This window comes from Triplophysa dalaica, chromosome 23, assembly GCF_015846415.1.
Source record: "Triplophysa dalaica isolate WHDGS20190420 chromosome 23, ASM1584641v1, whole genome shotgun sequence".
In the NCBI taxonomy this organism is placed as follows: Eukaryota; Metazoa; Chordata; class Actinopteri; order Cypriniformes; family Nemacheilidae; genus Triplophysa; species Triplophysa dalaica.
The window spans coordinates 2,303,979-2,316,036 of NC_079564.1; the positions used below are offsets into that span (position 1 = coordinate 2,303,979).

The following is a 12,058-nucleotide window of genomic DNA, read 5'->3' on the forward strand; positions in this document are numbered from 1 at the left end:
AGCCTATTATTATTGACCATTGTCCTGCAAATAAATCAGTTTATCCAATTCAATTATTTGTCTAATATCTATACTCCTACGACAATTAACCATGATTTTTATTTGATCAAAACAAGTTTAGTGGTTTTAATTCACGATTTCTAATAAGTTTCACAAACGGATGGTCTCTTCCTGTAGGGGGCGTCCCACACTATATACACACCATATATGGCCTCATTTTACTGTAGCATATGGGAGAAATTGTCATTCTTCAACTTTAAATGCCTATAGAAACTTCATTTCTTATAAGTTTAAAAAAAGGATGGTCCATTCCTGTAGGGGGAGTCCCACACTATATACACACCATATATGGCCTCATTTTACTGTAGCATTTGGGAGAAATGCTCATTTCTCAACTTTAAATCCCTATAGAAACTTCATTTCTTATAAGTTTAAAAAAAGGATGGTCCATTCCTGTAGGGGGAGTCCCACACTATATACACACCATATAATTTTTTGAGTGGACCTAAATACATATTTTTATAAAAGTAACATTCAAATCTGCTTTGCTTTTGTATGATTTGTGTATGTTTGATGTCTAAATGTTCTAACAACACAAACAATTATAACATTTTAATGACGAAATTGGTGAAATTATAAGTAAATACCCTTTAAAGTAAAAACAATTGTAATAAATTATACATTTAGTATAGTATAGCACTTACATTAACATTAAGTATGACGTTAACATTAATTAAAAAAAGATTTAAACCCCTTTCAATATATATATTTTTTAATTTCTCCTCCTTACAACACAAACCATGAAACAAAAAGGTAATTCAGATGTTAAAGGTTCTTCGTGGAACGATATAGACAAAACGATTCTTCAATGACATCATGATTATTAGGGTGTGTGGAATGCCCCCTACAGGAAGAGACCACCCTTTTTTGAAACTTATTACAAATGAAGTTTCTATAGGGATTTAAAGTTGAAAAATGAGCATTTCTCCCAAATGCTACAGTAAAATGAGGCCATATATGGTGTGTATATAGTGTGGGACGCCCCCTACAGGAAGAGACCATCCTGTGGTGAAACTTATAAGAAATGAAGTTTCTATAGGGATTTAAAGTTGAAAAATGAGCATTTCTCCCAAATGCTACAGTAAAATGAGGCCATATATGGTGTGTATATAGTGTGGGACGCCCCCTACAGGAAGAGACCATCCTGTGGTGAAACTTATAAGAAATGAAGTTTCTATAGGGATTTAAAGTTGAAAAATGACAATTTCTCCCAAATGCTACAGTAAAATGAGGCCATATATGGTGTGTATATAGTGTGGGACTCCCCCTACAGGAATGGACCATCCTTTTTTTAAACTTATAAGAAATGAAGTTTCTATAGGGATTTAAAGTTGAGAAATGAGCATTTCTCCCAAATGCTACAGTAAAATGAGGCCATATATGGTGTGTATATAGTGTGGGACGCCCCCTACAGGAAGAGACCATCCTGTGGTGAAACTTATAAGAAATGAAGTTTCTATAGGGATTTAAAGTTGAAAAATGACAATTTCTCCCAAATGCTACAGTAAAATGAGGCCATATATGGTGTGTATATAGTGTGGGACTCCCCCTACAGGAATGGACCATCCTTTTTTTAAACTTATAAGAAATGAAGTTTCTATAGGGATTTAAAGTTGAAAAATGACAATTTCTCCCAAATGCTACAGTAAAATGAGGCCATATATGGTGTGTATATAGTGTGGGACGCCCCCTACAGGAAGAGACTATCCTATTTTGAAACTTATTAGAAATGAAGTTTCTATAGGGATTTAAAGTTGAGAATTTAGCATTTCTCCCAAATGCTACAGTAAAATGAGGCCATATATGGTGTGTATATAGTGTGGGACTCCCCCTACAGGAATGGACCATCCTTTTTTTAAACTTATAAGAAATGAAGTTTCTATAGGGATTTAAAGTTGAGAAATGAGCATTTCTCCCAAATGCTACAGTAAAATGAGGCCATATATGGTGTGTATATAGTGTGGGACTCCCCCTACAGGAATGGACCATCCTTTTTTTAAACTTATAAGAAATGAAGTTTCTATAGGGATTTAAAGTTGAGAAATGAGCATTTCTCCCAAATGCTACAGTAAAATGAGGCCATATATGGTGTGTATATAGTGTGGGACTTCCCCTACAGGAATGGACCATCCTTTTTTTAAACTTATAAGAAATGAAGTTTCTATAGGGATTTAAAGTTGAGAAATGAGCATTTCTCCCAAATGCTACAGTAAAATGAGGCCATATATGGTGTGTATATAGTGTGGGACGCCCCCTACAGGAAGAGACCATCCTGTGGTGAAACTTATAAGAAATGAAGTTTCTATAGGGATTTAAAGTTGAAAAATGACAATTTCTCCCAAATGCTACAGTAAAATGAGGCCATATATGGTGTGTATATAGTGTGGGACGCCCCCTACAGGAAGAGACTATCCTATTTTGAAACTTATTAGAAATGAAGTTTCTATAGGGATTTAAAGTTGAGAATTTAGCATTTCTCCCAAATGCTACAGTAAAATGAGGCCATATATGGTGTGTATATAGTGTGGGACGCCCCCTACAGGAAGAGACCATCCTGTGTTGAAACTTATAAGAAATGAAGTTTCTATAGGGATTTAAAGTTGAAAAATGACAATTTCTCCCAAATGCTACAGTAAAATGAGGCCATATATGGTGTGTATATAGTGTGGGACGCCCCCTACAGGAAGAGACCATCCGTTTGTGAAACTTATTAGATATCGTGAATTAAAACGATGGTTAATTGTCATAGAAGTATAGATATTAGACAAATAATTGAATTGGATAAACTGATTTATTTGCAGGACAAAGGTCAATAATAATAGGCTAGTTTTAGACGGAGACATTGTTTTTACTATAAAGTAGGCCTTTTTTAGTCAACATAAATTATAATGCAAACGTTCAAAAAAATACATAAATGACTACAAAAACGACATATTCTAAACTTAAAACACAATATATAATATTTAGGAGACACACAGACGATCCGCATTTAAATAAAGCTTTAAAAGCGGTGTTTCTATAAATTACCGTAGTTTATTAAGTATGCGCGCACAATGAATCTAGACGGCGGCTGGCTTGACCGTCTATTTTCGAACTGCGGCTGGCTTGACCGCGGTCATTGGGTGCATGTAGGGCATAGATTTTGTTTAGTCTTCTTTTAAACGTGTTGTTAAATTAGCATCATTACGCACGTAGTTGTATACAGCAGGCCTTACCAAAATGATTTTATTTTTAGTAAAATTCTAGCTACCATACAAATGAATTCGATTAGTCCAGAATAAAAGGAGAGGTAGGCCTCTATTGGACTTTACGAACTTGGCTAAATTGGCATTTGATGTTCTCATGCCAGGGTTCATTCTTTGTACACGTCCGTAAACATCAAACCTCCCCTCCCCTCTAAACGTTGCCCAAATCGCGCTTTGCGTCACGAGCCGCGTCCGCGTATAATTAAAACCATATTGAGAAAAACGTAAATACGACCCAAGTTCCTCCCTCGGTCTTCTGCAGGCAGAGAGCGCGGATCTGTACGAGCAGTCTGAAGTTGTTGCAGCTCGTTTTGAAGTTGAAATATTATTAGGCTACATCAATAAACACCGCACAATGGCTGGTCTTAAGGTTAGTGCGCATTTGGACTGCATACGAATGCTTGCTTAAATGAAACTGGGTAAAAGTAGGTAATATTAGGTATTATGTTACATTTCTCATGGTTGAGTTGTTCCAGATGCAATGCGCTTTTTCTGGTCTTAAATCGAAAGAAATCCTAATGCAAAATAAAGTTTTTTTCTGATATACTAATTTTTCATACAGCTACTATTGAAGCGTTTTACAAGTTCGTTCTGTTGTGAAAACTATGCTTAGTTGTTACGTCTTGCATTACAAAGTATGTGAAGCTCTATGGTAGCGTTTCATATTAGCCAATCAGATCGCTGGAATCAGCAGCTGCCCAGATGAGCTTGATCTCTGCTCCGCTGCATAGAAGTACATGCAACTTCGTAACAACTTTAGGATTTTGTGCACGTTTTGTCAACAGATGGCTCCAAATAATTTTTAACGTTTTATTCGATAGTGCCATTCTTGTCCTGTATTTGGGTGAAATCTGATGTCCATAAATGATGCAATCTTAATTTGGGGTCTTTGTTGAGGGGGTGTAAACCTATGTACACATGCAGACGCACGATGACTAAGCGCGTTTGTTGGATTGGTGCCCCCTCTGGGATACTGAGATGGTCATAGATAACAGTTCTGTGTTTTGCGATATCTTTGGACTTTCTTTACGTGTAATGATTGCCTAAACCATCATAAGATGAAATGTCACTTAACCATTTACAAGTTAATACTGAAATACAATATTTATGTCTGTGTTTTAGTACATGAGTGGTTTTGGCAACGAGTTTGCCTCTGAGGACCCTCGCTGTCCGGGATCTTTACCTGAGGGACAGGTATACCGAAACCTGTTGTATCAATTTAACATTTCTATTATTTATAAATCCTGAATTTAGATTTTGAATTGTCTTTTAGAACAATCCACAAGTGTGTCCATATGGCCTCTATGCTGAGCAACTCTCTGGATCTGCCTTCACCTGCCCACGGCCCACCAATAAAAGAAGGGAGGCTATATGTGTTGAGAAATATGTTTAATAGGTTCATGAGAACATGTCAAATCAAAGTCAAATCTGTTACAACTGTTTTTTATAGCTGGCTGTATCGCATTTTGCCTTCTGTGCGTCACAAGCCCTTCACTGCAGTGAACTGTGGAAATCTGACAGAGAACTGGGATGAAGTGGAGCCTGATCCTAACCAGGTAACATACGAGTCTACATCACACAAAAATAAAAGCTATTGTTTCAGATGAAAAAATAACATGATTGGACATTTTCAACAGCTTCGGTGGATGCCGTTTAACATCCCCAAAACATCAGAAAAAAAAGTGGATTTCACATCGGTACGTTTACTTGTATTTACCGTATGAATTGTGATTGATTGCTGTGTAAATAACGATTAGTGCTGCTTGTCATTGATTTGATTTTTAGGGTCTGCACACGGTGTGCGGAGCCGGAGACACAAAATCCCGTAATGGCCTCGCCATCCACATGTACACCTGTAACACATCAATGACCGACAAGTCAGTTTGATTTGACCGGAAACCACTGATCTAGTTACCATTCGCTGTTTAGTATGTGTCACTTCTGAAATAGTAAGAACAAATTTTTTTTTTCATAGGTGTTTCCAGAATGCAGATGGTGACTTTCTTATTGGTAAGATTTTAATTTTCTGCTACATTCACACTGAATTCATTTAGCTTCTTGATTATTCTGTTGTGAATCTGGTCAAAGTGTGTTACTGTGACCTGTTTTTCAGTTCCTCAACAAGGTGAAATCTTGATTACTACGGAATTTGGAAAGATGATGGTGGAGCCCACCGAGATTTGTGTCATGCAGGTGTTTCGCTGATGTTCCTGTATCCCTCAAGTTGCTTTGATATTTATGCATTTGTCATATTCATTCTTGGAACATTCTTATAAACAATATAAAAATGAAAACCAACCACTTCCCCGCGATTTTTCTTTACTCTTACACTTTTTGTGTTCCAGCAAGGGATGCGTTTCACTGTGGATGTGTTTGGGGAGACCAGGGGATACATTCTGGAGGTCTTTGGAGCCCATTTTGAACTTCCAGATTTGGGTCCTATTGGTGCGTTTTCGGGATATGATACCAACACATTGTCTTCTTGAATAGTTTTTTGAAAGAATGACGATTTATTTATTGATATTTCAGGGGCTAATGGACTTGCTAACCCCAGGGACTTCCAAACGCCTGTGGCATGGTATGAGGATCGCACTGTGGCCACTGGTTACACCATTGTCAATAAGTACCAGGGGAAGTTCTTCTCCTGTCAACAGGTACAAAAAAAACTTTAATGTCAACTATACCACAAAATGACCAGATGTTACGTTTAGAAATCTATGAATTAATTTGGCACTAAACTCGTTTACATACCTGTATGTGTCCTGTCCAGTAAATAATTGGATTGACTTCTTATAGATGTCAGAGGAAAATAAGCATTAAAACATACAAGCATCACAAGCCACACTTTATAAAGGTGGTGTTACTTGTTAAATGGAAGAAAAATGGTGAAAAGACATCTGTGTCTTGCTTTCTTCACACCGCCCGGATGGTCCTAAATTTACTATGTATTAAAGGAGATGGTACAGCCTGATCCTGATGTATTTGTCCTCCAGCTGAGTGCTTAAATTGCTCAATTTACTTATTACTGCTTACGTGTTATTTCTTCATCTTAATCGAGTCTGGTAGAGTTATCCTTGAGGACTGTAATGTTTGTGAGGAGATTACAAACCTGGGGGTCCCAGAAACCCCAGGGTGCATGAATTGCGTCTTTGTGAGTGTGAATGTAACTGTAAAAATAGCAATGTTTGTGTTTAGAGCTGTGACTGATGCGTGTGTTTGTGCGAGTGGGTGGGTTGAAACAACTCTGGGATCATGAGGGTCAGGACAGCAGCCAGTCTCTGCCGTAATGAATTATATTGATTTTGCAGCAAGCATTCAAAACCTCTTTGCTGCAACTGTTGTCTCTATAAAATTGGAGATTTTAACAAGTTCTGAAAACGAAAATAAAGTTTAAAAGCTGTAGTGAGGATATTGAATAGACATTTAATAGCGTTTTGAGTTTGACTTATTACTATTGATTGTATACTTCAAGTCTACAGTGATTTATATAGTGCTGCATTGTGGGATACCCATATTCATTTATTTTCATTAAAACTTGTTCCAACAGGATTTTTCGCCATTTAATGTAGTGGCATGGCATGGAAACTACACACCCTACAAATACAACCTGGAGAACTTCATGGTTATCAACTGTGTATCATTTGATCATGCCGTGAGTGTTTTTCTGCTTTGCTTACGTTTGATATCTTTTGTGTTCCGCAAATCAACATTTCCTGACATTTAATTTCAGGATCCATCGATATTCACTGTACTGACAGCAAAGTCCACAAGACCAGGTGTTGCCATTGCAGATTTTGTGATCTTTCCTCCTCGCTGGGGTGTGGCTGACCATACCTTTCGGCCCCCTTATTACCACAGTAAGTACATGTCCTTCAACAGGCTTCTCTTGAAACCAAGTCAAGAGTTGTTAAAGAGCGACCTCTGTGTGTGCTAAAAGGGAACTGCATGAGTGAGTTCATGGGATTGATCAAGGGTCACTATGAAGCAAAGGAAGAAGGTTTCCAACCCGGAGGCGGCAGTCTGCACAGCATAATGACTCCTCATGGGCCTGATGTGGAGTGTTTTGAGAAGAACAGCACAGTTGTTCTTAAACCAGAGAGAGTTGCAGCGGGCACTATGGTGACGTTTATATTATATTAAATGCATTACGATACATGAATTTAAAGCATAAATGTATCATAACCTACCCTCTCTCTCACAGGCATTCATGTTTGAGTCGTCCTTCAATATGGCTGTGACTAAATGGGGTCTTGAAACATGTCAACGTTTGGATAAGAATTATTACAAATGTTGGGAGAGCTTAAAGAGTCACTTCGATCCAAAATGGAAACCAAGCAGCAAATAAAAAAGGAAAGGTTAAGCACTTTCAGTGTCGCAAGATATAAACCTTTGAAATTGAATGAGTTTTTAATAGAAAGAAATGAGAAATGTTTAGATAACAGAAAACTATACAATGAAAAATGCTGTTGGAATAACACCAAAGAAATAAATAAATAACCAAACATAACAGACTGGGTTCTCTTTCTTCAGCAAAGACGTGGACAGAGAATTTTCAACAATAATGTATTTTATTATTATTTAATAATTAGCAATAAGTACTTTGATAACAATAAACAGTTACACAACATCTTGCTCTCAAGATGTCAGTTTATAGGGGCGTTGAAAGTTTCCGGCCTTTATTTTGTCCTCTCTTTTGTCCTGGAAAAAGAAAAATCACATTAAAATAGCTTTGACGTCATGCAATATAAGAATCCTGCATGAAAATAAATCTGTGCAAGAAATGAGAATCATCACACGGTGACGTGCATCAGAAGTCTAAAAAGTTCCTCACCCTGTCTGTCTTAAACACGAAGTACAAAACAAAGAGGGGTACGACTCCAAACAAGGCACCCAGCAATGAAGTTTTAGGAGTCGGTCTGAAGTTCGGGTATATGTTGTTGGTACGTGCATATGTCCAGCGTGTAAGAGCAGGATCCTCCTACAAATATAAACACAAGGAACTTGGTCTTTAGATCCAATCAAACAATTATAATCGCGTGGTACGTGTAGATCATTTGTTTCTTAGTAACTCATGTTGTAACTGCAGCAATATAATAGTGTGCAGATTTATAAAGACCTAAATATCGCGGTTTACACATTCTAGCGGTACATGAGACCCGAAGCTGCCAGTGAGCATTGAAGGTCACTCGAGCAGGGACTCGGTATTTAACAACGTGACCTTCTTAAACATACATTTCAATTATATTCATGTGCAAAGCCACATTATAAAACGACAAGCTAATACAACGCGCACTACAGTTATTGTTTTATTCGATGTTTTAGAAACCGTGATACGAATCTCTCTTACGATAAGCTCTTTCCGATGAGGATTGTTAAGTTGCAGTATATATTGTCTCTTCAGTCGAGCCCTCAGAGCTGCTCGATCCTCCTCAGCCCGTCTGTAATCGTGTGAAAGATTAAAATATTCGGCCGGATCTAATGTTTTCGGCCGTGTAGCCAAAGGAGCCTCTTTGTAGTCCGCCATGATTGCGAACTGCGAGGAGACACGCCCAGTCAAGACGGAGACATCTGATTGGCTATGTGCTGTGCAGGAGTCTCGCGATATTTCAGTCTCGCGATACTTCTGCTAAGAGTTTCCGATTGTTCTGCACACGCATCAGTTTTACATTTTTCAGTTAATGATTAATTAAATTCCACAAGACCAGATTCATTTAATGTAGTCAAAAACAGGAATCCAAACACTAATAAGCGTTCGTAAAATATTTATTGACATCAACAAGTAAAATCAGACTTTGTGTAGAATAGCGCCGTAGTTACATGTCGGGTCACCACTTCATCCTGGTTGGGAACAGAGAGAGGAGTCAATGCCCATCTCACCCAGCAGAGGGGGCTATAATGCCACAATACATAGAATTTTCAATGCACTTTTATAAATGGTCTCACGTTTGTTCTGTATGCAACAATTGCTAGTACCCAAATCCATCCATTCATTGATATACCTAAAAGTAGATTTATGAACGTCACAGTGATGTTTTTGAATTATAATTTACGTGAAATGTGTTAAAAATTAAACCATTTAATTACTCATCAAAGTTGAGAGAGTTGGTCCATGCAAGCAAATCATCTACTTCCTTATCTGTAACAGAATCTGGTTCAATCTGTTCCAGTGAATTCATCGATCTCAGTGTAGATTTCTGCATCAACAACGCTGTTTCACTGTCTTGGGGAGCTTGCAGGAGTCCTACTGCATACCTATGAACCGGTAAGAGAGAATGTGCAAACTGTTATCACATTTGTGGAAAAAAACTGAATATATATATTGAAGAAAATCAATATACTCTGTGTTTACATTATTAGGGATGTGATTATCCTCCAATCATAACTGTTGCTTAGAGGTATGAGTTGTAGTAAGAGATTGATCAAATGACCTAAAATCCCTTTTATAAAATACAATTATTGCACCAGACGGACCTTGACAAAGGTAACATCTATAATTTTATCATACATTCTCTATGATAGACCGGAACGACCCATGAAGAGTCATGCGACCATGATAATATTGTTGTCAAAACACTATAATATTGTTACATCCCTATACACTATCATCCAAAAAATTGGATTTTTATTAATTTGTGTTATTCCATAGTGGAAAAGATTTAGGTGACCCTTAACTTTTGACTGGTGTGTGCATACACATACATTTTTCTCATCCATTCAATCTTTCTAATCTTCTTTTTTCTTGCAACATCTTGTTGCCGATTTATTCTGCAGTAATGGAATTCTATCTTCTTGCAGTTGGTGTCCTGAGCGATTGGGTCTTTGAATGCCGAAATCTTTTGGAGAGAAAAACGTCGTCAGACTCAGACACGCAGTATAATGCTCACTTATGCAAAAATATTTCAATAGGCTAATAGCATACTGGTACAAATGGCTTAAAGGTCCAATATAAACAATTCATTCATGAAAAGTGTCCATAGTGGAGATTTTACCCTGCAAGACAAAATTCTCCAGCCATTATTCTCTACCCGCTGGTACCACCCAGAGTGATCCTCAGCACAGATCATCAGTTGGCCATTGTGGATCTGTCCCGGCACAAGTTTCTTTTGCAGTGCACGTGTGTAATCTTTAGGACTGGAGGCACACATGTCCACTACTGGTGCACGGGTGTAGATTTTGTAGTAGATATCTGGGGGATAGGAAGTCTGGACGTTTCATTAATATTTGTTTGTAACTTAGCCTTATGTTATAAATATGATATATGAACACCATCACTTACTCCCCCTAGTCTGAAACGGACGATGGCCCCTGAAGCAGCGTCTAAAATCTTAGCCTGAAACAAAACATTGATGCATACACTTTTTTTGGGTAAACATCTCCAGCAAATGAGCTGCTGTACCTTACCTCCACAGGGTTAATGAACCGTAGAAACAGACGTGGGTCTCCTTTATTATGGAAGTTCACAAGTTTCTTGAGGTGCTTGAAAACAGCTGTATCCTAGACATGCAGACACAGGTATGTACTAGCTGTTAAATCATTATAAACCTATTTAATATGTAACCGTGATGGAGAAAATTACTGAAATGTAACACCACTAACAACATGTCTCCTCCATGCTCGCTGGATGATTCTCGATGCTTCGCTAAACAAAGGTTTTTGCTTTGGGACAAGAATTTCTTTTCTGACTAAAGCACTATCCCCAGCTGAAGAGGATGTTTGATGCCTTAGGGAGAAAAATGATTGACAGTTTTGTTTCTATTGCTTCACTCATTAAGAAAGGAGTCTATTAAATTTTACTGTAGGCTGTCGTATACCTGATAGAGTATGTGTTTTCAATCATTTTCTTGCTCATGCTTGTATATGCTGCAAGAAGCCAAGAAAAAGCTGACTTTGTTTACTCTGAACATTTCAATAACCTCAATTATATTAGTTGCATTTATACAATTATATTAAACAATTGTATTAATTGTTAATTACACATGTAGACCTATCCTATATAGACAATATCAAAGATGGGCTACTACTTTTTGCTTTTAAGTTACTTTTTCAAGGAATGGAGAAATGACTTACCCACAATTCTGTATTATTGCCTTCAGGGATTCAGTCATAAATTAGACGGTAAAGAGATTCTCGTAATCCTCAATAGGGCTATGTTCGAAAATAAATGTAAATATTATGAAAAGATTTCTAATAAGCAAAAATTGGTACAAAATTTAATCACTCAATAATTCTAGTAACACAGAATTAATTTGAATATTAATTTTGCATGGCAACCCATATTATGTGTTTCCTCCTGTTTGCATTTGAAGCGTCTTTTTATTTGGACAGTGCTTACTGTCCAAATAAAGTGCATCATCTAGTAAACGTTAAAATACGTTTGAGCTGCATATCTCAAAGATGTCAAACAGATCAAACGTAAAAAAGCTAAAACAGCAAATTGTTAACTTCGGTGAAGCAAATTATATAAAACAAAAGTAATCAGAATGACCTAATTCCTCGATCGGGCGGGTAACTGCACTGCACAACACAACAACAGTCGTTACCGAAGCAACATACTGGTTCAACACAAACCTAGAGACGGGTGAGCAGATTTCAATGGTAGGCCTACCAGCCATAAACGTCTTTAAACGTTAGAGATAGCCTGTTGTTTGTGTTCTTGTAAGGTTTTTCAGTTTCCCAAGTTCTTACAACAGCCTCCCAGTAACACAAACCTAGCCTTGCTAAAAAATAGAGCGCCAAAACGCAGCGCTGTCAAA

The 12,058-nt window shown here is 37.5% G+C and overlaps 3 protein-coding genes across 5 annotated transcripts; 1 reads left to right on the forward strand and 2 right to left on the reverse strand.

Annotated features, from left to right (window-relative positions):
* The first annotated feature begins 3,423 nt into the window (after nucleotides 1-3,423).
* On the forward strand, nucleotides 3,424-7,812 carry hgd (homogentisate 1,2-dioxygenase). The gene is made up of 14 exons (XM_056739087.1): nucleotides 3,424-3,675; nucleotides 4,428-4,499; nucleotides 4,579-4,665; nucleotides 4,754-4,861; nucleotides 4,943-5,002; nucleotides 5,091-5,182; nucleotides 5,281-5,315; nucleotides 5,419-5,498; nucleotides 5,651-5,750; nucleotides 5,835-5,959; nucleotides 6,853-6,957; nucleotides 7,036-7,162; nucleotides 7,243-7,424; nucleotides 7,507-7,812. The coding sequence occupies exons 1-14, from the start codon at nucleotides 3,661-3,663 to the stop codon at nucleotides 7,648-7,650; spliced, it is 1,332 nt and encodes a 443-aa protein (XP_056595065.1). The 5' UTR covers nucleotides 3,424-3,660; the 3' UTR covers nucleotides 7,651-7,812.
* Nucleotides 7,813-7,854: 42 nt separating this feature from the next.
* On the reverse strand, nucleotides 7,855-8,863 carry ndufb4 (NADH:ubiquinone oxidoreductase subunit B4). Its single transcript, XM_056739088.1, has 3 exons — nucleotides 8,653-8,863; nucleotides 8,137-8,283; nucleotides 7,855-8,003 (listed from the first exon to the last, which is right to left on the reverse strand). The coding sequence occupies exons 1-3, from the start codon at nucleotides 8,827-8,829 to the stop codon at nucleotides 7,941-7,943; spliced, it is 387 nt and encodes a 128-aa protein (XP_056595066.1). The 5' UTR covers nucleotides 8,830-8,863; the 3' UTR covers nucleotides 7,855-7,940.
* Nucleotides 8,864-9,053: 190 nt separating this feature from the next.
* c23h11orf65 (chromosome 23 C11orf65 homolog) lies at nucleotides 9,054-11,993 on the reverse strand. Of its 3 annotated transcripts, none has more exons than XM_056738361.1 (10): nucleotides 11,373-11,993; nucleotides 11,117-11,165; nucleotides 10,902-11,025; nucleotides 10,707-10,799; nucleotides 10,582-10,635; nucleotides 10,295-10,507; nucleotides 10,005-10,138; nucleotides 9,390-9,557; nucleotides 9,249-9,304; nucleotides 9,054-9,143 (listed from the first exon to the last, which is right to left on the reverse strand). In XM_056738361.1, the coding sequence occupies exons 2-10, from the start codon at nucleotides 11,152-11,154 to the stop codon at nucleotides 9,139-9,141; spliced, it is 885 nt and encodes a 294-aa protein (XP_056594339.1). In that variant the 5' UTR covers nucleotides 11,155-11,165; nucleotides 11,373-11,993; the 3' UTR covers nucleotides 9,054-9,138. The 3 variants fall into 3 exon arrangements, with proteins under 3 accessions (XP_056594339.1, XP_056594337.1, XP_056594338.1); XM_056738359.1 differs by having other exon boundaries at nucleotides 9,114-9,304; nucleotides 11,373-11,450; nucleotides 11,791-11,958; XM_056738360.1 differs by having other exon boundaries at nucleotides 9,114-9,304; nucleotides 11,373-11,450; nucleotides 11,577-11,958.
* Nucleotides 11,994-12,058: the final 65 nt, after the last annotated feature.

Coding starts and splice junctions, on each gene's coding strand:
- hgd (XM_056739087.1), top strand. Junction 5,183..5,280: donor AACACATCAATGACCGACAA/GTCAGTTTGATT, acceptor TTTTTTTCATAG/GTGTTTCCAGAATGCAGATG. Junction 5,499..5,650: donor CCGAGATTTGTGTCATGCAG/GTGTTTCGCTGA, acceptor TTTGTGTTCCAG/CAAGGGATGCGTTTCACTGT.
- ndufb4 (XM_056739088.1), bottom strand. CDS start 8,829: ATGGCGGACTACAAAGAGGCTCCTTTGGCTACACGGCCGAAAACATTA. Junction 8,284..8,652: donor CTCATCGGAAAGAGCTTATC/GTAAGAGAGATT, acceptor TTATATTTGTAG/GAGGATCCTGCTCTTACACG. Junction 8,004..8,136: donor TCGTGTTTAAGACAGACAGG/GTGAGGAACTTT, acceptor TTCTTTTTCCAG/GACAAAAGAGAGGACAAAAT.
- c23h11orf65 (XM_056738359.1), bottom strand. CDS start 11,154: ATGAGCAAGAAAATGATTGAAAACACATACTCTATCAG. Junction 11,026..11,116: donor GAAAACACATACTCTATCAG/GTATACGACAGC, acceptor TTTCTCCCTAAG/GCATCAAACATCCTCTTCAG. Junction 10,636..10,706: donor GGTTCATTAACCCTGTGGAG/GTAAGGTACAGC, acceptor GTTTTGTTTCAG/GCTAAGATTTTAGACGCTGC.